At 56.4% G+C, this 25610-nt stretch overlaps 1 protein-coding gene across 1 annotated transcript in view; it reads left to right on the forward strand.

Moving 5' to 3' along the window:
- The first annotated feature begins 1378 nt into the window (after positions 1–1378).
- C3 (complement C3) overlaps positions 1379–25610 on the forward strand; it is a 33985-nt gene continuing 9753 nt past the window's right edge. Inside the window, exons 1-31 of the mRNA XM_090128576.1 lie at positions 1379–1517; positions 3341–3533; positions 6299–6458; positions 7173–7243; positions 7333–7427; positions 7507–7589; positions 7673–7763; positions 9326–9428; positions 9509–9629; positions 9955–10070; positions 10514–10660; positions 11765–11977; positions 12082–12276; positions 13300–13458; positions 13548–13677; positions 13920–13991; positions 14158–14355; positions 15010–15121; positions 15477–15562; positions 15975–16114; positions 16186–16398; positions 16736–16802; positions 17200–17286; positions 17373–17576; positions 18093–18168; positions 18248–18407; positions 18578–18673; positions 18769–18919; positions 20876–21039; positions 22460–22618; positions 24177–24327. Coding sequence (XP_089984702.1) covers positions 1447–1517; positions 3341–3533; positions 6299–6458; positions 7173–7243; positions 7333–7427; positions 7507–7589; positions 7673–7763; positions 9326–9428; positions 9509–9629; positions 9955–10070; positions 10514–10660; positions 11765–11977; positions 12082–12276; positions 13300–13458; positions 13548–13677; positions 13920–13991; positions 14158–14355; positions 15010–15121; positions 15477–15562; positions 15975–16114; positions 16186–16398; positions 16736–16802; positions 17200–17286; positions 17373–17576; positions 18093–18168; positions 18248–18407; positions 18578–18673; positions 18769–18919; positions 20876–21039; positions 22460–22618; positions 24177–24327 — 4084 coding nt within the window. The 5' untranslated portion in view covers positions 1379–1446. The remainder of the gene's footprint in view (positions 1518–3340; positions 3534–6298; positions 6459–7172; positions 7244–7332; positions 7428–7506; positions 7590–7672; positions 7764–9325; positions 9429–9508; positions 9630–9954; positions 10071–10513; positions 10661–11764; positions 11978–12081; positions 12277–13299; positions 13459–13547; positions 13678–13919; positions 13992–14157; positions 14356–15009; positions 15122–15476; positions 15563–15974; positions 16115–16185; positions 16399–16735; positions 16803–17199; positions 17287–17372; positions 17577–18092; positions 18169–18247; positions 18408–18577; positions 18674–18768; positions 18920–20875; positions 21040–22459; positions 22619–24176; positions 24328–25610) is intronic.

Here is a 25610-nt window from a genome sequence, read left to right on the forward strand (position 1 = left end):
TCATTCTGGTCCATTGGGATTGAGGTGTCCAGATACGGGGTCCCACTCTAATCCTTTGGGATTGAGGCGATCCATCCTGGTGTTGGATATAGGGACCCATCCTGGTCCTTTGGGATTGAGGTGATCCATCCTGTTTTTTTGGGATTGGGGTGTCCAGATATAGGAACTCATTCTGGTCCACTGGGATCGAGGTGATCCATCCTACTTTTTTGGGATTGGGGTGTCCAGACTCATTCTGGTCCATTGGGATCAAGGTGTTGGATATGGGGACCCATCCTGATCCTTTGTGATGGAAGTGTCTGGATATGGGGTCCCACTCTAATCCTTTGGGATTGATGCAGTCCATCCTGGTGTTGGATATAGGGACCTACCCTGGTCCTTTGGGATCAAGGTGTTGGACATGGGGACCCACCCTGGTCCACTGGGATCGAGGTGATTCATCCTGTTTTTTTGGGATTGGGGTATCCAGATATAGGAACTCATTCTGGTCCATTGGGATCGAGGTGTTGGATATGGGGACCCACCCTGGTCCATTGGGATGGAAGTGTCTGGATATAGGGACCAATCCTGCTCTTTCTGGATCGAGGTGATCCATCCCAGTCTTTTAGGATCAAGGTGTCCGGATATGGGATCTCACCCTGATTGTTTGGGATAGAGGAATCTGGGGACAGTGGGTGACCCACAGGGGGACACAGCTTTTTGGGGACAGGAACCCATCCCCAGGATGAACCCAAATGTCCGGGAATGGTGACCCAGGAACCCAATGTCCCGGCACAGCGACCCATCCTGGTGCCGTGGGGACCCTATTGGGATTGTCACATAGGGGACCCTATGATCCAGAGACGTGGCCCACAAGGGACACAGATATTTGGGGACGATGCCACAGTGACCCAGAGCCGACCCAGATTTATGGGGACGGCGACCCATCCTGCTTTATGGGGGACCCAGGAACGGTGCCCCGACGTCCCCCACCCCCAACATCCCAAGAGGTGCCAGCAGTGCCCCACATCCCCCCCCCCCTCCCCTCTGCCCCCTCCCCCCCCCTCCCAGCAGTGTTGCAATGTGGCCCCCCGCCAGCTGCCTTCCCCGAAATGAGGAAGGCCCCACACGTCCGGTCAGCTCCTCCCTAACTCCAAAGCAAGGAGGATGGGGGGAGGGGGGGGTTAAGGGGGGTGGGGATGGGGATCCTTCCCTAATATCAGCCCTTATGGGGTTCCCTCACCCACAACCCCACCTCTCAGCCCCACAGCTTGACCCCAGCCCCCTTTATCCCACGGTTGACCCCGCTGTCAGGGGTGCCGGTGTGGGGTGACTCTCGCTGACGTCACTGCCCCCATAGATCTGGGTCTGGGTTACCCATTAACCAGCACCGCTGCTATAAAGGGACACCCCCCACCCCAACCCCCCCCCAAACCCGTTTCCCTCTCACCCCATCCCCTCTCAGCCATGGGGCTGCTGCTGCTGCCCCTCCTGCTCGGCGTTCTGCTGCTGCACGTGGTCCCCACACCTGCACAGATGTGAGTTATACCCCCACCCACGGGACCCCCACTCGTGGGATCCCCCTCCCCCCCCCCTCCCGCCATTGGGACCCCCTTGTCTCTGCATCTCCCAAACTCATAGGACCCCCATCCTGGGACCCCTCATGCACCCATGGGGACCCACACCTATGGGAACCCACACCTAAGGGGAGACCCTCCCCCTTAGGACCCACTTCACGTTGCCCCTGTTCACGAGACCCCTCTGTCCATAAGACCCCCCCCCCCACTCATAGGAACCCCCTACCCACATGACCCTCACCCCATAGGATCCCCTTATCCATCTGACCCCTCCTACCCATGGGGCACCCTCACCCCATAGGACCCCCATCCTGGGATCCCTCACCCCATAGGACCCCCACACCCATGGGATCTTCCACACACGAAACCCCTTACCCCACTGAACCCCCACCCCACTCATAGGACACCCCATAGGACCCACATGACCCTCACCCCATAGGATCCCCTTATCCATGAGGCCCCTCCTACCCGTGGGGCACCCTCACCCCATAGGACACCCATCCTGGGACCCCTCACCCCATAGGACCCCCACACCCATGGGATCTTCCACACATGGAACCCCTTTACCCCACTGAACCCCCACCCTTACCCACATGACCCTCACCCCATAGGATCCCCTTATTCATCAGATTCCTCCTACCCATAGGATCCCCATCCTGGGACCCCTCACCCCATAGAAACCCCACACCCATGGGATCTTCCACACATGAAACCCCTTACCCCACTGAACCCCCACCCCACTCATAGGAACCCCCTTATCCACATGACCCTCACCCCATAGGATCCCCTTATCCATGAGGCCCCTCCTACCCGTGGGGCACCCTCACCCCATAGGACACCCATCCTGGGACCCCTCACCCCATAGGACCCCCACAGCCATGGGATCTTCCACACATGGAACCCCTTTCCCCACTGAACCACCCCCATTCCCCCAACCCCATATGGCCACCCCCCTCATGCACTTTCTGGGACCCCACTCCCACCCCAGGGGTAGATATAGGGCAATGGGATTTATAGGGTGCAGGGGTGCAGTGGGGGTTATGGGGCTGTGATGGAGGTTATAGGGGTTACAAAGAGATTCATAGGGTTTCAATGATGCCTATGGGGTATAAGGGGAGTTAGAGGGGGGGTGCAATGGGGTCATGGGGTGCAACAAGGGTCAAAGGGCTGCAGTGGGATTTACAGGGCTGCCGTGGGGGTTATAGGGCTGCAGTGGGGGTTATAGGGCTGCAATGGGGTTATAGGGGTACAAGGGATGTCATGGTGTGCTTTGAGGGTGCAGTAGGGCTGCAACAGGGTTATAGGGCTGCAGTTGAAGTTATAGGGCTGCAATGGGTGCTATAGGGTGCAAGGAATGTCATGGAGTGCTTTGGGGGTGCAGAAGGGTTGTAGTGGGGGTTATAGGATTGCAATAGGGCTTATAGGGGTACAAGGGCTGTCATGGGGTGCTTTGGGGTAGAATAGGGCTGCATTGGGGGTTATAGGACTGCAGTGGAGGTTATAGGGCTGCAGTGGGGGTTGTAGGGGTCTAAGGGCTGTCATGGGGTGCTCTGGGGGTGCAGTAGGGCTGCAGTGGGGGTTATAGGACCACAATTGGGGTTATTGGGGTGCAGTGTAGGATTTGGGTTGCCATAGCCCCATGAAGGGCTCTCAGGGATGCTATAGGTTCCTCAGGGAGGTGTGGGGCCGGGTCGGGGTGCCGTTTTGGGGCAGATCAAGGGGGTGTTGCCGTTGGAGATTTGGGGCAGGGACTCTTTCCCCCATAACACGCAGTGACCCCATAGGGTGACCATGGTGACCCCGGCGCTGCTGAGGTTGGACACGGACGAGCAGGTGGTGCTGGAGGCTCCGGGTTTGTCCTCCCCCACCGAGGCCAACATCCTGGTGCAGGATTTCCCCCAAAAGCGCAAAGTCCTCTTCCAGATCCGCAAGCAGCTCAACCCCGCAGAGGGGATGATGACCACCGCCACCATCAAGGTGTGTCCCCACCCCGTGTCACCGCCCCGATGGGTGTCACCCAACCCCAACCCCGATCTCAGCTCTAATCCCAATCTTAAGCGTGATATTAATCTTAACCTACAACTTAACCGTAACCTTAACCCTAACCCTAAACCTGACCCTGATGTCGGACCGTGGGGACTTTCAGCATGAGATTGGGGACTGTCATCCCTGGGTCTTTGGGGAAAACTGTGATGGAGTATTTGGGGTTGGTCAACCGAGGGTCTTTGGGGTCAGTCCTGTTGGTGTCATTAGGGTTGGTCACCTTGGGGTCTTTGGGGACAGTGCTGTTGGTGTCATTAGGGTTGGTCAACCGAGGGTCTTTGGGGTCAGTGCTGTTGGTGTCCTTAGTGTTGGTCACCTTGGGGTTTTGGGGTCAGTCCTGTTGGTGTCCTTAGGGTTGGTCTTTCTGGTCAGTCCTGTTGGTGTCATTAGGGTTGGTCGCCTTGGGGTCTTTGGGGTCAGTCCTGTTGGTGTCATTAGGGTTGGTTGCCTTGGGGTCTTTGGGGTCAGTCCTGTTGGTGTTATTAGGGTTGGTCGCCTTGGGGTCTTTGGGGTCAGTGCTGTTGGTGTCCTTAGTGTTGGTCACCTTGGGGTTTTGGGGTCAGTCCTGTTGGTGTCCTTAGGGTTGGTCTTTCTGGTCAGTCCTGTTGGTGTCATTAGGGTTGGTCGCCTTGGGGTCTTTGGGGTCAGTGCTGTTGGTGTCCTTAGGGTTGGTCGCCTTGGGGTCTTTGGGGTCAGTGCTGTTGGTGTCCTTAGGGTTGGTTGCCTTGGGGTCTTTGGGGTCAGTCCTGTTGGTGTTATTAGGGTTGGTCGCCTTGGGGTCTTTGGGGTCAGTCCTGTTGGTGTCCTTAGGGTTGGTCGCCTTGAGGGTTTTGGGGTCAGTCCTGTTGGTGTCATTAGGGTTGGTCACCTTGGGGTCTTTGGGCTCAGTGCTGTTGGTGTCCTTAGGGTTGGTCAACCGAGGGTCTTTGGGGTCAGTCCTGTTGGTGTCCTTAGGGTTGGTCACCTTGGGGTCTTTGGGGACACTCTTGTTGGTGTCATTAGGGTTGGTCAACCGAGGGTCTTTGGGGTCAGTGCTGTTGGTGTCCTTAGTGTTGGTCACCTTGGGGTCTTTGGGGTCAGTGCTGTTGGTGTCCTTAGGGTTGGTTGCCTTGGGGTCTTTGGGGTCAGTCCTGTTGGTGTCCTTAGGGTTGGTCACCTTGGGGTCTTTGGGGACACTCTTGTTGGTGTCATTAGGGTTGGTCAACCGAGGGTCTTTGGGGTCAGTGCTGTTGGTGTCCTTAGCGTTGGTCACCTTGGGGTCTTTGGGGTCAGTGCTGTTGGTGTCCTTAGGGTTGGTCACCTTGGAGTCTTTGGGGTCAGTCCTGTTGGTGCCCTTAGGGTTGGTCGCCTTGGGGTCTTTGGGGTCAGTCCTGTTGGTGTCCTTAGGGTTGGTTGCCTTGGGGTCTTTGGGGTCAGTCCTGTTGGTGTTATTAGGGTTGGTCACCTTGGGGTCTTTGGGGTCAGTCCTGTTGGTGTCCTTAGGGTTGGTTGCCTTGAGGGTTTTGGGGTCAGTCCTGTTGGTGTCATTAGGGTTGGTCACCTTGGGGTCTTTGGGCTCAGTGCTGTTGGTGTCCTTAGGGTTGGTCAACCGAGGGTCTTTGGGGTCAGTCCTGTTGGTGTCCTTAGGGTTGGTCACCTTGGGGTCTTTGGGGACACTCTTGTTGGTGTCATTAGGGTTGGTCAACCGAGGGTCTTTGGGGTCAGTGCTGTTGGTGTCCTTAGTGTTGGTCACCTTGGGGTCTTTGGGGTCAGTGCTGTTGGTGTCCTTAGGGTTGGTTGCCTTGGGGTCTTTGTGGTCAGTCCTGTTGGTGTTATTAGGGTTGGTCACCTTGGGGTCTTTGGGGTCAGTGCTGTTGGTGTCCTTAGGGTTGGTTGCCTTGAGGGTTTTGGGGTCAGTCCTGTTGGTGTCATTAGGGTTGGTCACCTTGGGGTCTTTGGGCTCAGTGCTGTTGGTGTCCTTAGGGTTGGTCAACCGAGGGTCTTTGGGGTCAGTCCTGTTGGTGTCCTTAGGGTTGGTCACCTTGGGGTCTTTGGGGTCAGTGCTGTTGGTGTCCTTAGGGTTGGTCGCCTTGGGGTCTTTGGGGTCAGTCCTGTTGGTGTCATTAGGGTTGGTCACCTTGGGGTCTTTGGGGACAGTCCTGTTGGTGTCCTTAGGGTTGGTCAACCGAGGGTCTTTGGGGTCAGTCCTGTTGGTGTCCTTAGGGTTGGTCATCTTGAGGGTTTTGGGGTCAGTCCTGTTGGTGTCATTAGGGTTGGTCACCTTGGGGTCTTTGGGGTCAGTGCTGTTGGTGTCATTAGGGTTGGTCTTTGGGGTCTTTGGGGTCAGTGCTGTTGGTGTTATTAGGGTTGGTCAACCGAGGGTCTTTGGGGACAGTCCTGTTGGTGTCCTTAGGGTTGGTCACCTTGAGGGTTTTGGGGTCAGTCCTGTTGGTGTCCTTAGTGTTGGTCACCTTGGGGTCTTTGGGGTCAGGCCTGTTGGTGTCCTTGGGGTTGGTCCCCTTGGGGTTTTGGGGTCAGTCCTGTTGGTGCCCTTAGGGTTGGTCACAGAACAGTAACCCCAGTCCTCATGGGGACAATCACCTCGTTGTCTTTGGGGCCAGTATTTTGGGGTCCTTGGCGCCTTTGGGGGTGGTCACATCAGAGTGTCCCCATCCCACTCCCCTGACCATGGGTGCCCCCGATGTCCCCCATCCCTACAGGTGCCGGTCAAGCTGCTGCCACAGGTGGTGGGGAAGCACTTTGTCTCGGTGGTGGCACGGGTGGGACAGGTGACCCTGGAGAAGGTGCTGCTGGTGTCCCTACAGAGCGGCCACATCTTCCTGCAGACCGACAAACCCATCTACACCCCCAGCTCCACCGGTGAGTCCTGGGCTGCTGGCCTTAGGATTTGGGGGCCGTCCTTTTTGTGTCCCTTCTTCAGGTCTCAGGACCCATCCTGGGACCTTCCCACGAGGTTCCCATTGGGTTCCAGGACCTGTTTGGAATCATCTTATCTATACCCCCTATGGAGGTCCAGAATTCATTTTGGGGTCTTCCGTTGACGTCCCCATTGAGGTCCAGCACCCATGCTGGGATATACTGGGGTTCAGAATCCATTCTGGGACCTCGTCGTGAGATTCCCATTGAGATCCAGGACCCATTTGGGGACCTTCCCATGATGTCCCCACTGGGGTCAAGAGCTCACATAGAGACATATTGGGCTCCAGAACCCATTTTGGGACACCCCTATGATGTCCCCATTAGGGTCCAGCACCTGTTTGGAGTCATACTCTCTGTACCCCCTATGGAGGTCCAGAATTCACTTTGGGATCTTTCACTGATGTCCCATTGAGGTCCTGCACCTACATGCAGAAATATTGGGGTCCAGGACCCATTTGGGGACCTTCCCATCATGTCCCCATTGGGTTCCAGCACCTACGTGGGGACATATTGGAGTCCAAGACCTGGGGTCATCCTCTTTATGGCCTCTATTGGGGTCCAGAATTCATTTTGGGATCTCCTCCTGATGTCCCCTTGGTTTCCCCACCGTGTCCCCACCGTGTCCCCACCATGTCCCCCTGTGTCCCCTCCCAGTGCTCTGCCGTCTCTTCGCCCTCAGCCCCTTCATGCAGCCTCTGCTGAAGACGGTGATCGTGGAGGTCAAGGTGAGTGACCCGGTGACACGAGGAGGACGTGGTGACATGGGGACAGTGCCACCCGTCCCCTCCTTCCCAACTGTCCTACCTCCCCACAGACACCCGATAACGTCATCATCAAGCAAGTGCCCGTGTCCTCCCCCAAGAGGAATGGGATCTTCTCCATCAACCACAACCTGCCGGAGGTGGTCAGGTGGGTGTCACCTCCCAGAATGGGACACCCTGTCCCTGTCCTTGTCCCTGTCCCCTCACCCCATCCCCATCTTTTTCAGCCTGGGGACGTGGACTATCACGGCCAAATTTGAAGACTCGCAGGACCAGGTCTTCAGCACGCAATTTGAGGTCAAGGAATACGGTACGGTGGGGTGGGGGGTCTCCATCCCAAACCCACTGATCCCTCGTGCCCCATCCTGGACCCACGGAATGTCTCCTCCACAGTGCTGCCAAGCTTTGAGGTGACCCTGGATCCACAGGAGAAGTTCCTCTACATTGACCGGCAGGAGGATTTCCGGGTGTCCATCACAGCCAGGTGGGGTGGGCTTCCCAAAACCATTTGTTTTGGGGTCAGACTGAGGGTGGGGGGTCATGAGGGGAAGGATGGTCCTATTCCACCTGGGTGTGATACAGCTGGGGGACTGGGGACATGGGGTGATGGGGATGAGGGCAATGAGGACGTGGGGTGGTGGGGATGAGGGTCATCACCCTCAGGATTTGGGGTGGTGGGGGTTTGGGGTGATGGAGGCAATGAGGATACAGGGTGGTGGGGAGGAGGGTCATCACCTTCAGGACTTGGGGTGGTGGGGGTTTGGGGTGATGGGTTGAGGGCAATGAGGACATGGGGTGGTGGGGATGAGGGTCATCACCCTCAGGACGTGGGGTGGTGGGGGTTTGGGGTGATGGGGGCAATGAAGATACAGGGTGGTGAGGATGAGGGTTATCACCCTCAGGACTTGGGGTGGTGGGGGTTTGGGGTGATGGGGATGAGGGCAATGAGGACATGGGGTGGTGGGGATGAGGGTCATCACCCTCAGGACTTGGGGTGGTGGGGGTTTGGGGTGATGGGTTGAGGGCAATGAGGACATGGGGTGGTGGGGATGAGGGTCATCACCCTCGGGACTTGGGGTGGTGGGGGTTTGGGGTGGTGGGGATGAAGGCAATGAGGACATGGGGTGGTGGGGATGAGGGTTATCACCCTCAGGACTTGGGGTGGTGGGGGTTTGGGGTGATGGGTTGAGGGCAATGAGGACATGGGGTGGTGGGGATGAGGGTCATCACCTTCAGGACTTGGGGTGGTGGGGGTTTGGGGTGATGGGGGCAATGAAGATACAGGGTGGTGGGGATGAGGGTCATCACCCTCAGGACTTGGGGTGGTGGGGGTTTGGGGTGATGGGGGCAATGAGGACATGGGGTGGTGGGGATGAGGGTCATCACCTTCAGGACTTGGGGTGGTGGGGGTTTGGGGTGATGGGGATGAGGGCAATGAGGACATGGGGTGGTGGGGATGAGGGTCATCACCCTCAGGAATTGGGGTGGTGGGGGTTTGGGGTGATGGGGATGAGGGCAATGAGGACATGGGGTGGTGAGGATGAGGGTCATCGCCTTCAGGACTTGGGGTGGTGGGGGTTTGGGGTGGTGGGGATGAGGGCAATAAGGACATGGGGTGGTGAGGATGAGGGCAATTTGGTAGGGATAAGGGCAATTTGGGAATTTGGGGTGATGAGGACATGGGGTGGTGGGGATTTGGGACGATAGAGATGAGGGCAGGGGGTGGATGGAATTTGGGGTGATGAGGGCATGGGGTGGTGGGGATTTGGGACGACAGAGATGAGGGCAGGAGGTGGATGGAATTTGGGGTGATGAAGACATGGGGTGATGGGGATTAGAGTGGTGTGGATACGGGGCGATGAGAGCATGGGGTGGTGGGATTTGGGATGATGAGGACACAGGGTGGTGGGGAGGCAGGGCTGCATGAGAGTGCGATGTGGGAACACTGGGTGGCAGCGATACGGATGCGATGGGGACAGCTGATGCAGGAGATATGGGGACAGGCAAAGATGGGGACACGATGTGACAGCAGTGATGTGTCCCCAGGTACCTGTATGGGAAGAATCTGCAGGGGACAGCCTTCGCCCTCTTTGGTGTGATGGTGGATGACGAGAGAAAGACCATCCCCCAGACCCTGCAGCGCATCAAGGTGGCCCTGTCCCCTGTCCCCATCCCCTGTCCCCATCCCCGTGGCTGTCCCCCTGTCCGTCTGACCCTGTGCTGCTGCAGGTGACTGATGGGGACGGAGAGGCCGTGCTGCCCATGGCCATGCTGCGGCAGCGCTTTGCCAACCTCCAGGAGCTGGTGGGACACTCGCTCTACGTCACCGTCACCGTCCTCACCGAGTCAGGTGTGCGGGGGGATGTGGGGACAGAGGGACGTGTCTGGCTTCGTGTCACAGTCCTCAACGCATTGGGATGGTTTGGGGATACGTGTCGGGGACACAGAGGGTGGGCCCAGTAGGGACATGTGGGTCTGGATGGGGACAACAAGGACGGGGAGGTATGGGGACAAGGACACGCGGGGCTGGGGACTGCAGAAATAAGGAAAGGTGAGGATGAAGATGGTGCAGATGGGAGCAGCCAGGGCTATCCACAGTTGGGCAGGGGGACAATGCAGGGCCAGGAGCCTTGTCCTGGCACTGGGTGACGTCGCTGTCCCCATGGCCACCGTAGGCAGTGACATGGTGGAGGCACAGCGCAGCGGCATCAGCATCGTGACGTCCCCATACACCATCCACTTCACCCACACCCCCAAGTACTTCAAGCCAGGGATGCCCTTCGATCTGACGGTAATGGCACATGGGGACAAGGACAGGGATGGGGACGGGGGTGGGGGGGTGGGGGTGACAATCCAGGCCCCTCTGGCACCGGAGTCTTCTCAATGGGGATGGGGAAAGGGGGAATCCCATAGGGTTGTCTGCCCCCACGTCATGTCCCTGTGTCACCTGGATGGCACCTGGTGTCTGTCCCCATACCACATCCTTGTGTCACCTGCCCTGTGCCGTGTCCCCAGGCTGAGCCATGCCCCCGTGCCATTTTCCTGTGCCACGTCCCCACGTTGTGTCCCCACACCATGTGTCACAACCCCATTCTGAGCCGTGTCCCCGTGTTGTGTCCCTGTGCCACGTCCCCATGGTTTGTCCCCGTGCCGTGTCCTTGTCTCACATCCTCACTGAACGTCCCCATACCACGTCCTCACGCAGTGTCCCATGCCATACTGCATCCTCCACAGGTTTATGTCACCAACCCCGATAATTCCCCGGCTCCACGCATCCCTGTCAAGGCTGACAACTTCCAGGGCCTCGTCTCCACCCAGCGAGATGGCAAAGCCAAGCTGGTCCTCAACATGCCAGCCAACAAGAACTCTGTCCCCATCACCGTGAGTAGGGACAGGGAACGGGGACCTGGGTCTGGGATGGAGCAGGGAATCCATCAAGGGGACCAGACCCCAAACGGCCAGCACCAGGGTGTCTAAAGTGGCCAGGGTGGCTGAGATGAGCAGGATGGCCAAGGACAAGAGCAGCAGAGTTGGGGTGGCAGGATGACTAGGTCACCTATGGTAGCCAAGACCTCCATGGTTGTTTGAGAACTCCGTGGTGGTCAAGTTATCTACGGTAGATGAGACCTTACTGACAACCAAGATGTCTGTGGTGGCCAACCACTCATACTATCCAAGGCCTTCATGGTGACCAGGTCATTTATGGTAGTCAAGACTTTCACAGTGCTGAAAAAATACATGATGACCAAATCACCCATGATGGCCAAATCATACATAGCAGCCAAAATCTCCATAGTGGCCGAGACTCTCTTGGTAGCCAAGACTTTCATGGCAGCCACAGTCTCCATAGTGGCTGAGATCTCCATGGTGACAAAGTCACCTATGGTAGCTGAGGCCTTTATGGTGGCCAAGTCACAATTGGCAGCCAAGACCTTCGAAGTGGCCAAGTCCTCCATGGTGGCCAAATCATCTGTGACAACCAAAACTTTCATGGTGGCCAAATCATCCATGGAAATCAAGACATTCGTGGCAGCCGAGACATTGATGGCAGCCAAAAGTTCCAGGGTGGCTGAGGCTTCCAAGGTGAACGAGTAACTCATGACAGCCAAGACCTCCATGGTTGCCAAGACCTCCATGGTGGCCAAGACCTCCAAGGTGGCCAAGTCATCCATGGCAACCGAGACCTTCATGGTGGCCAAGTCATCTGTGGCAACCAAGACCTTCATGGTGGCCACGTCATCCATGGCAAACAAGACCTCCATGGTGGCCACGTCATCTGTGGCAACCAAGACCTTCATGGTGGCCACGTCATCCATGGCAACCAAGACCTTCATGGTGGCCACGTCATCCGTGGCAAACAAGACCTCCATGGTGGCCACGTCATCCGTGGCAACCAAGACCTTCATGGTGGTCAAGACCCCCCTGGAGACCCCTGCCCGGGTTCATACCTCTCCCCATTGACACACCATGCCTCCCGTGCTGCAGGTGAGGACAGCCCAGAAGGATCTGCCCCCGGAGCGCCAGGCCTCGCAGCAGATGGTGGCCGAGGCGTACCAAAGCCAGGGGAACTCTGGCAACTACCTGCACCTGGCGGTGGGTGCTAGCCAGGTACAGCCCGGGGACAACCTCCCCGTCAACTTCCATCTCAAGAGCAACAGAGAGGATGTCCGTAAATCCGTTTCCTACTTCACCTACCTGGTGAGCACGCGCGACTTCTGCCACCTCCCAACCCCATTCCAGGGATTGGGGTGCCCAAACAACCCACCCTCTCTTCCTACCCACCCTTTTCTTGCCCACCGCAGATCCTGAGCAAGGGACACATTGTCCACGTGGGACGGCAGCCAAGGGAAGGTGACCAGAGCCTGGTCACTATGTCACTTCCCGTGACGGCCAACCTCATCCCTTCTTTCCGTATCGTTGCCTACTATCACGTGAAACCTGGCGAGATCGTGGCTGATTCGGTCTGGGTCGATGTCAAGGACACCTGCATGGGCAGTGTGAGCGTGTCCCCATCATCTCTGGAGTTGGGGGGGGGACCATTGGGGCATTAGTTGGCCCTTGGAAGGGGTTCAGTTGGCTTTCAGACAGGATCGCGTGGTGTTTGAGTGGCTCCTTGTGGGTCTTGGGGGGCTCACGGGGTCCTTGGGCAGCTTGAGTGGCCCAACGGGGGACTTGCAGGTCCTTGGGGACTTGGAGAGCCTTTGAGAAACTTGAGTGGCCCTGTGGAAATTTGAGTGGCCCATTGGGGACTTGCGTGTCCACCGGAACTTGGATAGCCCTTGGGAAAGTTGAGTGATCCGATGGGAATCTTGGTTGGCCTGATGGGGGACTTGCAGGTCCTTGGAGGCTTGGGTAGCCCTTGGGGAACTTGAGTGGCTAATGGGCATCTTGGGTGGCCCAAAGGGTGATTTGGTCCTTTTTACTTGGAAATCCCTTGTGGAACTTGAATGACCCAATGAGGGACGTGGGTGTCCTTGTGGTCTTGGGTATCCTTGAGGACCTGGGTGACCCTTGGGGAATTTGAATGGCCCAGCAGAAATTTGAGTGGCCCAACGGGCCTTGAGAATTTCAGGTGTTCTTTGGGAAGATTGGATATCTTGGAGGGTATGTGAGCATCTCTGGGGGAACTGGGTGCTGCTGGGAGGTTTGAATGTCCCAGGAAGGGCTTAGTGTCTTTGAGGAGCCCATAGGATATTTAGGTGGCCTTTGAGGGGAGTGGGTGTCCCATGATGGTTTGGATGGTCCATGGGGGAATCAGGTGGTCCATGCAGGGTTTGCTCTTCAAGAGAGGTTTGAATGCCCTTGAGGTTTCCTATGCAGAGCCTGGGCAGCCCATGGGCGCCTTGAGCATCTCACAAATAGTTTGCGTGGTCCACGGGTGGCTCAGGTGGCCAACTGGGACACAGCCATTGGTTGTCCAAGAGTCCAACGTCCTGTGGGGGCACAGACGGGGCACCTCCTAGGGTTGGTGGGGGCTTTTTGCATTCCCCACAGCCCCAACCCTGCTGTGTCCCTGGCAGCTGGTGGTGAAGGGAGCATCGGAGGCCGACAATCGTGTGCACGAGCCGAGGACCCCCATGCGGCTGCGCATAGAGGGCGACCACAAAGCCCACGTGGGGCTGGTGGCCGTGGACAAGGCTGTCTATGTCCTCAACAAGAACAAACTCACCCAGAGTAAGGTGGGAGCTCCAGTTCCACCCTCTGCCATCCCCAGCATCCCCCGTGGTGGCAGGAGGATCTTTCAGGGTTGTCCTTTTTTTGGCCACAGGTGTGGGACACAGTGGAGAACAGTGACATCGGCTGCACCCCGGGCAGTGGGAGGGACCACGTGGGGGTCTTCGCCGATGCTGGCCTCAGCCTGGCTACAAATGTGAACATCAAAACGGAGCAGAGAGGTGGTGGGTGACGTGATGGGAAGGGGAACAGACACCAGAGGGGTGGGACACGCCGAGCGTGGGGATGCCATGTCCTCAGAAAGTGGAGTTGTGTCAGCGTGGGGATGGAAGCCACGGGTGACATGGTGGGGATGGGGGTGTGACGCCTCAGGGGGGGAGGATGTGGTGATGGGGTGTGGGGTGTGACGCCTGTCTTCAGTGGGAAGTGACACCTGGATCCTGACCAATGTCACCTTCGTCCCCAGAGGTCCAATGTGCCAAACCTGCGAAGCGCAAGCGCCGCTCCGTGAAGCTCATCAAGTACAAAGGCACCAAGAGTAGGTGGCACTGGGAACGCCAGCATCTCCTGGGTCCTCAGGGACACCGCATTGTCCCATCACCCAAGATGCTGGATTGTCCCACGTCCCGAGGGACACCAGAGCACCCCACATCCCCAACGGGGCCGCGAGGTTGGGTGCCATCGGGGTGTTTTGGTGCTGGCAGTGGCCGAGTACGATGACAAGAACCTGCGCAAGTGCTGCGAGGATGGCATGAAGGAAAACCTGATGGGCTACAGCTGTGAGAAACGGGCCACTTACATCCTCGATGGCAAAGCCTGCACTGAAGCCTTCCTCAACTGCTGCCTCTACATCAAGGGCATCCGCGACGAGGAGCGCGATCTGCATTACGAGCTGGCTCGAAGCAAGTGCTGGGAGCAGTGGGGTGACAGCTGGGAGGGATGGATGGATGGGCAGAGCTTGAGAAATGCTTGGATGGACGTTAAGTGAAGAGTGGGTGATGTTTGGGTGGTCGGTGCGTGAGTGATGCTTGCGTGCATCTCGGGAATGCCTGGGCAAAAGTGGGGTGAAGCGTGAGTGAAGCTCATGTGAAGCTTGGGGGAAGCTTCAGTGAACTGTGGTCAATGCACGAGTGGTCTGGTGCATATCCTGGGAGATGTCTGGGCAATGGTGGGATGATGCTGGGGCAAAGGTTGGGCAGTGGTGGCCCAGCAACTGGGAGATCTTGGGGCACAGTTCGGGTGATACTTGCAGAAAGGTTGGGTGACATTTGGGCAAAGATTGGGTGATGCTTTGGGGGAGCTGCAGTGAAGCGTGACCAGTGCACGAGTGATGCTTGCACGTATCTTGGGAGATGTTTGGGCAAAGGTTGGGCGAAGCATGAGTGAAGCTCATGTGGAGCTTACGAGGAGCTTGGTTGATATTTAGGCAATGCCTAGGCAAAGACTGGGCGACGCTTAGGTGAAAGTTGGGTTGTGCTGGGGATGATTCCGGCACCATCCAGCAGATGGGATGCCAAGGAAACGGATGAGGTTGAGAGGGCTGTTGCCATCCCCAGGTGAGGTGGATGATGCCTTCCTGGCCGATGAAGACATCACTTCACGGAGCCTCTTCCCAGAGAGCTGGCTGTGGCAGGTGGAGGTGCTGACAGAACCGCCCAATGAACTGGGGTGAGCCCAACGTCCCTGTTCCAATAGAGGTGACACTCCTACACCGGCCTGAGGACAGCCACTACCCCATATCCCAATGTGGGGATCCATGATCTCCTACCCAACAGGACCTGGACCCCAACAAGCCCAAAGTGGGGGCAAGCCATGACTCCCTCAGTCTATATGAGGTCAACATATGGCACACTTGGCCTTGGGACCAACTGACTCCTTAGTCCAGCTCCACGGTCACCTACATCCCATGGTCCAGCCAGGGGACGAGCTATAACCATCCTGGTCCACTTTAGTGGCTGCTTACACCCCTCTGTCCAGATGTGGATCCAATTCTAACTCCCTTGGTGGTTTGCACCCCCTCTAGCATCTCCACTAAGACGCTGCCCATATACCTGAAAGACTCCATCACCACCTGGGAGGTCCTGGCTGTCAGTCTCTCTGAGAAGAAGGGTATGTGATGGAGGAGGAAGAGGTTCCTGGGAACTAGAAGACTCACTCAAATCTTGGGCTTGGACTCTAGGACTTGAGGAGTCCCCAAAACGTGGAGGGGTTAACTTGGGGATTGAGGGGTCTCCAAAATGAGAGAGGGATTTGTAACTCTGAAGAGATATTCCAAACTCTGGGGACATCTTTGGAACTTGAGGAGTCCCCAAAAATCCGGAGGGGTTATTTTGGAGTTTGAGGGGTCTCCAAAATGTGAGAAGGATTTGTAACTCTGGAGAGGTATTCCAAGCTGCGGGGACGTCTATGGGACTTGAGGGGTCAGGCAAACCTTGAAGGAACTCGGAGAGATTTCCCAAAGCCTCAGGGATGTCCCTGGGACCACAAGGGGCCAAATCAGCTCGTAATCCTCAACCCCCAGGGCTGTGCGTGGCCGACCCCTATGAGATTACAGTGATGAAGGAGTTCTTCATCGACCTGCGCCTGCCCTACTCAGCGGTGAGGAACGAGCAGGTGGAGGTCCGCGCCATCCTCTACAACTACTGGAAGAGCAAGATCAAGGTTGGTGCCTCTCTCCAGCACTTGTAGGGGATCCGTGGCCACCTGGACCCAATGTCTCTCTGCATCCCCAGGTGCGCGTGGAGCTGATGTACAACCCAGCCCTGTGCAGCGCATCCACCTCCAAGACGCGCTACCAGCAGATCTTACAGCTGGAGCCTCAGTCGTCGCACGCCGTGCCCTTCGTCATCGTGCCCTTGCAGCTGGGGCAGCACGACGTCGAGGTGAAGGCGGCCGTCTGGGAGAGCTTTGTGTCTGACGGTGTCAAGAAGAAGCTCAGAGTGGTGGTGAGTAGCCCTCGCTGCCACCTCGGTCCTCCGATGTACTCAGCTCCTCATGGTCCTCCTGATGGCATCATCGTCCACACTTCATCCCGGTGTTGGTACCCAGAGATGAAGGATCCCCCATCTGTGCTTGGTACCCAGAGATGAAGGATCTCACCCCATCTGTGCTCGGGGGTGGTCTCCTGGGACTCTCCCACCTTGTCCCCCTGGAGGTCTCCCAGTTTGTCCCATGACCACGTGCTGGTTGATGTTGGAGCACTTTCTTGGCCAACCTGGAGAGGTTGGGAAGGGGAAACTTCAAATCGGCTCAGCACTGAGTGTGGGTCTCTCCCCTCTGCAGCCTGAAGGGATGAGGCTGGAGAAGACAGTGAAGATAGTTGAGCTTGACCCAAAGACGTTGGGAAACAGTGAGTGGCCCTTGTCTGGTCCTGTATGAGTCTCATCCCATGGGATGAGTGGGAGGAGAAGGGAAATTGGGAAATACAACTGTGTGTGTGAAGTGTGGTGGATGTAAAACCAAGGGCAAGACTGGAGCATACTGTGGGATGAGGGTCAAACAGTGTGACACTATGGGGATGGAGGGCTGTCCTGTTGGCCTCTGGGGTATCAGTGGAATCAGGGACATCCCACTGTGGAGTGGAGACATCTCAGGGGAAAAAGGAGATCCTGGTATGGATCTGGAGCATCTTGGGGGATGAGGGACATCCTGCTGTGGATGTGGGGTGGGTCTGGGTCATCTCAGGGAAAGGGGGAGGAAGGATTTGGGGCCACCCACCTCCATCCTGGCCTCTCTCTGCCCCACAGACGGTGTGCAGGAAGTGAAGGTGAAAGCAGCAAACCTCTCTGACATCGTCCCCAACACCGAGTCGGAGACCAAAGTCAGCATTCAAGGTGACAGCATGGGAGAAGGGATGCACGGGGTGGGCTGGGAGGGGACAAGACACTCCTCCTTGACATCTCCCTTTCCGCTTGTCCAGGCAACCCTGTGTCCATCCTGGTGGAGAAAGCCATTGATGGGACCAAGCTGAAACACCTCATTGTGACCCCGTCGGGCTGCGGGGAGCAGAACATGATTGGGATGACACCCACTGTCATTGCTGTCCACTACCTGGACAGCACGATGCAGTGGGAGACCTTTGGTATCAACCGCCGTGCTGAGGCCATCGAGTTGATTAAAAAGGGTAAGAGCATCCTGGAGAGGAAAAAAGGGCTCTTTTAGGGTGCGAAATGAAACTGTCTTCCAAGGGGCAAAGGGCATCTGCGTCTTTGGAAAAGACATAGAAACATGGAATGTTTGGGTGGGAAGGGTCCTGGAAGGTCATCGAACCATGGAACGGGTTGAGTCGGAAGGGATCTTAAAGATCATAGAACCTTGGAATCCTGAAATGATTGGGGTTGGAAGGGACCTTTGAGATCATAGAACCATGGAACGGGTTGAGTCGGAAGGGATCTTGAAGATTATAGAACCTTGGAATGCTGAAATGATTGGGGTTGGAATGGACCTTTGAGATCATAGAAGGAATGGGTTGAGTTGGAAGGGACCACCGAGTTCCAACCCATTCACACAAGTTGGGTGCTACCAGTTTGGGGATTCCTAGATCTACTGGTTCACTCTGGGATGGGCACCACAAGGGGTTGGTGGCCTGAAGCCATCCCTAGGTGACCCATACGTTGGCCAACTGCCCTCTGCCCACCAGGTTACACCCAACAGCTTGCGTTCCGCAAAGACGACGGCTCATTTGCTGCCTTCACTAACCGCCCATCCAGCACCTGGTGAGGGTCCCATTCCCACCACCACCACGGGGGTTTGGTTGACAATGTGGGATGCTAGACTGAGTTATCCTATCCTCAGGTTGACAGCCTACGTGGCCAAGGTCTTTGCCATGGCCATCAACATGGTGGACATCAAGCCGGAGGTGGTTTGTGGTGCCATCAAATGGCTCATTCTGGAGAAGCAGAAGCCAGATGGGCTTTTCCAAGAAGATGCTCCTGTCATCCATAAGGAGATGGTGGTATGGGGGGAGACCCCAAAACTTGTCCCTATTCATGATCAAGACCCGCTGGCTCAAGGATGGGCAACTGTGGGAAAAGAAAACTGCACTGGGTGATGGGGACAAGAGTTGGGTGGACGTAGCTTGCTGTGAAACCCACAGAATCCGAGGTTTTGTTCCTCATTTTGCAGGGAGGCTACCACGGTGCTGAGCCCAGTGTGTCCCTGACAGCCTTCGTCCTCTCGGCGCTGCAGGAATCCCAGAAGATCTGCAAGAACTACGTGAAAGTGAGCAACGTCAACGTGTGGGGGCGGGGAGAGGAGAGGTGCCCAACCCCTATAACAGCCACCCGAGAACCCACATTGTCATCCTTTCTTCTCAGAGCTTGGATGGGAGCATTGCTAAAGCCTCAGATTACCTCTCCCGGAAATATCAATCTCTGACTCGACCCTACACGGTGGCCCTGTCTTCCTATGCCCTGGCCCTAACGGGGAAACTCAACAGCGAGAAAGTTCTGATGAAGTTCTCCAAAGGTGATGTCCCCAAAGCCGAACAAATCCAGGCCAGGGGGAAGTGAGGTTAGGTGCTGGGGGTGACGAATCCCCATGTCCCCCCATGTCCCTGCTGATCCCTGTGTCCTTCCGTATCCCCACAGACCCTTCGTATCCCCATGTCCCTCCATGTTCCCACATCTCTCCATATTTCCATGTCCCTCCATGTCACCACGTCCCTCCATGTCCTCATGTCCTTCTTCTATCTCTCTCCATGTCCCCATGTCCCACTAGGTCCCCGTGTCCCTCCATGTCCCCATGTCCTTCTATGTCCTCATGTCCTTCTATCCCTCTCCAAGTCCCACTAGGGCCCCATGTCCCTACAAATCCCCACATCCTCCTTCTATCTCTCTCCATGTCCCCATGTCCATCCATGTCCCTATGTCCCTACTAATCCCCATGTCCTTCTTCTATCCCTCTCCATGTCCCTTCATGTCCCCATATACCTACAGATCCCGATGTCCTTCTATCTCCCTCCATGTCTCTTCATGTCCCCATGTCCCTACAAGTCCCCATGTCCTTCTTCTGTCCTTCTCCATGTTCTCATGTCCCTCCATGTCCCCATGTCCCTACAGATCCCCACGTCCTTCTTCTATCCCTCTCCATGTCCCTCCATGTCCCCATATTCCTACAGATCCCCACATCCTTCTTCTATCCCTCTCCATGTCCCTCCATGTCCCCATATCCCTACAGATCCCGACATCCTTCTATCTTCCTCCACGTCCCTTCATGTCCCCATGTCCCTACAGATCCCCATGTTCTTCCATCTCCCTCCACATTCTCATGTCCCTCCATGTCCCCGTGTCCCTACAAATCCCCATGTCCTTCTTCTACCTCCCTCCATGTCCCTCCATGTCCCCATGTTCCTACAGATCTCCATGTCCTTCTTCTATCTCTCCCCATGTCCCTCCACGTCCCTACGGCCCTACAAATCTCCACATCCTCCTTCTATCTCTCTCCATGTCCCCATGTCCATCCATATCCCGATGTCCCTACAGATCCCCATGTCCTTCTTCTATCTCCCTCCATGTCCCTCCATGTCCCAATATCCCTACAGATCCCACATCCTTCTTCTATCTCCCTCCATGTCCCTTCGTGTCCCCATGTCCCTACAAATCCCCACATCCTCCTTCTCTCTCCATGTCCCCATGTCCATCCATGTCCCCGTGTCCCTACTAATCCCCCCATCCTTCTTCTATCCCTCTCCATGCCCCTCCATGTCCCCATGTCCCTACAGGTCCCCACATCCTTCTTCTATCTCCTTCCATGTCCCTCCATGTCCCCATATTCCTACAGATCCCCACATCCTTCTTCTATCCCTCTCCATGTCCCTCCATGTCCCCATGTCCCTACAGATCCCCATGTCCTTTTTCTATCTCCCCCCATGTCTCTTCATGTCCCCATGTCCCTACAGATCCCCATGTCCTTCTTCTATCTCCCTCCATGTCCCTCCATGTCCCAATATCCCTACAGATCCCACATCCTTCTTCTATCTCCCTCCATGTCCCTTCGTGTCCCCATGTCCCTACAAATCCCCACATCCTCCTTCTCTCTCCATGTCCCCATGTCCATCCATGTCCCCGTGTCCCTACAGATCCCCACATCCTTCTTCTATCTCCTTCCATGTCCCTCCATGTCCCCATGTCCCTACAGATCCCCACATCCTTCTTCTATCTCCCTCCATGTCCCTCCATGTCCCCATGTCCCTACAGATCCCCATGTCCTTCTTCTGTCCCTCTCCACGTTTACACATCCCTCCACATCCCCATGTCCCTACAGATCCCCACGTCCTTCTTCTATCCCTCTCCATCTCCCTATGTCCCACCAAGTCCCCACGTCCACCCAGAGGGGAGTTTAGGGGACATGGTTGTGAGGTTGGGGAAGGGGGGGGGGTTAAAAATCCCCTTTGGGTGATGCTGAGGTCCCAATGTCACCCAGAGGGCACCCACTGGGCGGAACGCAACGCCCACACCTACAACATCGAGGGGACATCCTACGCTCTGCTGGCGCTGCTGCATATGGAGAAGGCTGAGCTGACGGGGCCGGTGGTCCGCTGGTTGGCCCAGCAGAACTACTTTGGTGGTGGCTATGGATCCACCCAGGTGGGCTACGGACCCCCTCCCACTTCCGGCACCTGTGGCACACATAGCCATAGGGGGAATGGTGGTTGGTTGGTTGGGGCAAGATGGGGGCTGTCACCTTATGGCCATGGGGATCCCTGGGGACACCCCATGTCTGAGAGTCTGGAGATCTCTAGGACCTGTCCTGTCCTTTGAGGTCATGTCCTAACTTTTGGGGTCATGTCTTGTCCTTTGGGGATGCGTCCTGTCCTTTGGGGACATGTCATATCCTTTGGGGTCATGCCCTGTCCTTTGGGGTCATGTCATATCCTTTGGGGTCATGTCATAACCTTTGGGGTCATGCCCTGTCCTCTGGGGACATATCATACCCTTTGGGGATATGTCATATCCTTTGGGGTCATGTCCTGTCCTTTGGGGACACATCATGCCCCTTGGGGACATGTCCTGTCCTTTGAGGTCATGTCCTTTCCTTGGGAGTCATATCCTATCCTTTGGGGTCATATCCTGTCCTTTGGGAAACTGTCATGTCCTCTGGGGACATGTCCTGTCCTCTGGGGACACATTATGTCCTTTGGGAAATGTCCTGTCCTTTGGGGTCATGTCCTTTCCTTGGGAGTCATGTCCTATCCTTGGGAGTCATGTCCTGTCCTTTGGGGACATGTCCTGTCCTTTGGGGACACATCATGTCCTTTGGAGTCATGTCCTGTCCTCTGGGGACACATCATGCCCCTTGGGGACATGTCCTGTCCTTTGGGGTCATGTCCTTTCCTTGGGAGTCATGTCCTAACCTTTGGGGTCATATCCTGTCCTTTGGGGACCTGCCATGTCCTCTGGGGACATGTCCTGTCCTCTGGGGACACATCATGCCCCTTGGGGACATGTCCTGTCCTTTGGGGTCATGTCCTTTCCTTGGGAGTCATGTTCTATCCTTTGGGGTCATATCCTGTCCTTTGGGGACACATCATGTCCTCTGGGGACATGTCCTGTCCTTTGGGGACACATTATGTCCTTTGGGAAATGTCCTGTCCTTTGGGGTCATGTCCTGTCCTTTGGGGACCTGTCATGTCCTATCCTCTGGGGTCATGTCCTGTCCTTTGGGGACCTGTCCTGTCCTTGGGAGTCATGTCCCGTCCTTTGGGGACACATCGTGTCCTTGGAAGTCATGTCCTGTCCTTTGGGGACATGTTCTATCCTTTGGGGACATGTCATGTTCTGTCCTCTGGGGACACATCCTGTCCTTTGGGGTCATGTCCTGCCCTTTGGGGTCATGTCCTGTCCTTTGGGGTCATGCCCTGCCCTTTGGGGACACCTCACGATGTCCCCAAGATTCACCAATGACACCAGTCAGTCTCCTGGAGTTGGGGCTCAGCCCAGAACCCAAAGCTTTCGGGAACAGCCCAGGCAATGTCCCCCAACCTCAATGACCCCGCTGTCCCCACAGGCCACCATCCTGGTGTTCCAGGCTCTGGCTCAGTACCACGTAGCTCTGCCAAGGCAGTCGGAGCTCAACCTGGACGTGTCGGTGCTGCTGCCACGCCGCGCCAACGCCATCACCTACCGCATCGAGAACAGCAACGCGCTGGTGGCGCGCTCAGCTGAGGTACGGCACCGCGTCACCCCTGTCACCTGCGTCACCATGGTCACCCGTGTCATCCTTGGCATTGATGCCACTCCAGCCTTTGGTGTCACCATTGTCACCGGTGTCATCCTTGTTGATGCCATTCCAGCTGTGGGTGTCACTATGGTCACCGGAGTCATCCTTGTTGATGCCACTCCAGTCCTTGGTGTCACCACTGTCACCGGTGTCATCCTTGTTGATGCCACTCCAGCTACTGGTATCACCATTGTCATCCTTGTTGATGCCACTCCAGCCTTAGTGTCACCATTGTCACTGGTGTCATCCTTGTTGATGCCACTCCAGCTACTGGTGTCACCATTGTCACCAGTGTCATCTTTGTCATTGATGCCACTCTGGCCCTTGGTGTCACCATGGTCACCGGTGTCATCCTTGTTGATGCCACTCTAGCCTTTGGTGTCACCATTGTCACTGGTGTCATCCTTGTTGATGTCACTCCAGCCACTGGTGTCACCACTGTCACCAGTGTCATCCTTGTCATTGATGCCACTCCAGCCTTTGGTGTCACCATTGTCACCGGAGTCATCCTTGTTGATGCCACTCCAGTCCTTGGTGTCACCACTGTCACCGGTGTCATCCTTGTTGATGTCACTCCAGCTACTGGTATCACCATTGTCACCAGTGTCATCCTTGTTGATGCCACTCCAGCCTTTGGTGTCACTATTGTCACCAGTGTCATCCTTGTCACTGATGCCACTCCAGCCTTTGGTGTCACTATGGTCACCAGCGTCATCCTTGTTGATGCCACTCCAGCCATTGGTGTCACCATGGTCACCGGTGTCATCCTTGTTGATGTCACTCCAGCCACTGGTGTCACCACTGTCACCAGTGTCATCCTTGTCATTGATGCCACTCCAGCCTTTGGTGTCACCATGGTCACCAGTGTCATCCTTGTTGATGCCACTCCAGTCCTTGGTGTCACCACTGTCACCGGAGTCATCCTTGTTGATGCCACTCCAGCCTTTGGTGTCACTATGGTCACCATTGTCATCCTTGTCATTGATGCCACTCCAGCCCTTGGTGTCACCCTTGTCACCAGCATCACGTTTGGCACAGATGTCACCAAAGCTGTCAGTCTCGTCACTTGTGTCACTCTTGTCTCTGGTGTCACCTTTGTCACCAGTGTCACTCTTGTTGGTGTCACTCTCGTCGTTGGTGGCACCATTGTCACTGATGTCACACTTGTCACTGGTGTCACCGTTGGCATCATCCTTATCACCAGTGCCATCATTGTCACTGGTGTCACACTTGTCCCTGGTGTCACCTTTGTCACCAGCGTCACTGTTGTCATTGGTGCCACCCTTGTCACTAAAGTCATGCTTGTAACAGGTGTCACTGTTGTCACAAATGTCACTCTGGTCACCAGTGTCACCCTTACCAGTGGTGTCACCCTCCAGTGCCACAGTTGCCACCAGGACGGTGGGGATGTGGCACACTGGGGCACCTCAGTGGCCCTGCTGGTGCTGTCCCCTCCGTGTCCTGAGATGTCCCTGCCCCTCCCCATTGTCCCCTGTCCCCACAGACCAAGCTGAACGAGGACTTCACTGTGAAAGCAGAGGGCACGGGCAAGGGGACAATGACAGTGGTGACCGTCTACAATGCCAAAGTGCCCGAGAAAGAAAACAAGTGTGACAACTTTGACCTGCGGGTCAATGTGGAGGACGTGAAGACGGGTGAGTCCCCATTTGTCCCCTGCCCTGTCCCCCACAGGTCCCCTTCTTGTTCCTACTCTGTCCCCCAACATCTCCTCCACTCCCCTCCGTGCCTCATCATCGTGTCCCCTTCCACGTCTCACGTCATCTATCTTCCCAGTCCCCAAATAATTCCACGTCCCCACGTCCCTCTTCAGTCCTTCTCTATGTCTCCATGTCTCCACGTCCCTCCATGTCCCTGTGTTCCACCAGATCCCCGTGTCCCTCCACGTCCCCATGTCCCTCCAGTTCCCCATGTCCCACCAGATCCTCATGTCCCTCCACATCCCTCCATGTCCCCATGTCCCACCATGTCCCCATATTCCACTATGTCTCCATGTCCCTCCATGTCCCTCCATGTCCCCATGTCCCACCATGTCCCCGTGTCCCTCCATGTCCCCATGTCCCACCATGTCCCCATGTCCCTCCATGTCCCTATACCCCATCAGATCTCCATATCCCTCCAGTTCCCCAAGTCCCTCCATGTCTCCATCTCCCACCAGATCCTCATGTCCCTCAATGTCCCTCCATGTCTCCGTGTCCCCACCAGATCCTCATGTCCCTCCATGTCCCTCCATGTCCCCATGTCCCACCAGATCCTCTTGTCCCTCCACATCCCTCCATGTCCCCATGTCCCACCATGTCCCCATATTCCACTATGTCTCCATGTCCCTCCATGTCCCTCCATGTCCCCATGTCCCACCATGTCCCCGTGTCCCTCCATGTCCCCATGTCCCTCCATGTCCCCACACCCCATCAGATCTCCATATCCCTCCAGTTCCCCAAGTCCCTCCATGTCTCCATGTCCCACCAGATCCTCATGTCCCTCAATGTCCCTCCATGTCTCCATGTCCCCACCAGATCCTCATGTCCCTCCATGTCCCTCCACATCCCTCCATGTCCCCATGTCCCTCCATGTCCCCATGTCCCACCTGATCTCCATATCCCTCCAGTTCCCCACGTCCCACCATGTCCCCATGTCCCTCCATGTCCCCATGTCCCACCTGATCTCCATATCCCTCCAGTTCCCCACGTCCCACCATGTCCCCATGACCCTCCATGTCCCCATGTCCCACCTGATCTCCATATCCCTCCAGTTCCCCACGTCCCACCATGTCCCCATGTCCCTCCATGTCCCACCATGTCCCCATGTCCCTCCATGTCTCCATGTCCCACCAGATCCTCATGTCCCTCCACATCCCTCCATGTCCCCGTGTCCCTCCATGTCCCCATGTCTCACCATGTTCCCATGGCCTTCCATGTCC

Source organism: Phasianus colchicus, chromosome 34 (assembly GCF_987193195.1).
Source record: "Phasianus colchicus chromosome 34, bPhaCol1.hap1.1, whole genome shotgun sequence".
NCBI classification, from domain to species: domain Eukaryota; kingdom Metazoa; phylum Chordata; class Aves; order Galliformes; family Phasianidae; genus Phasianus; species Phasianus colchicus.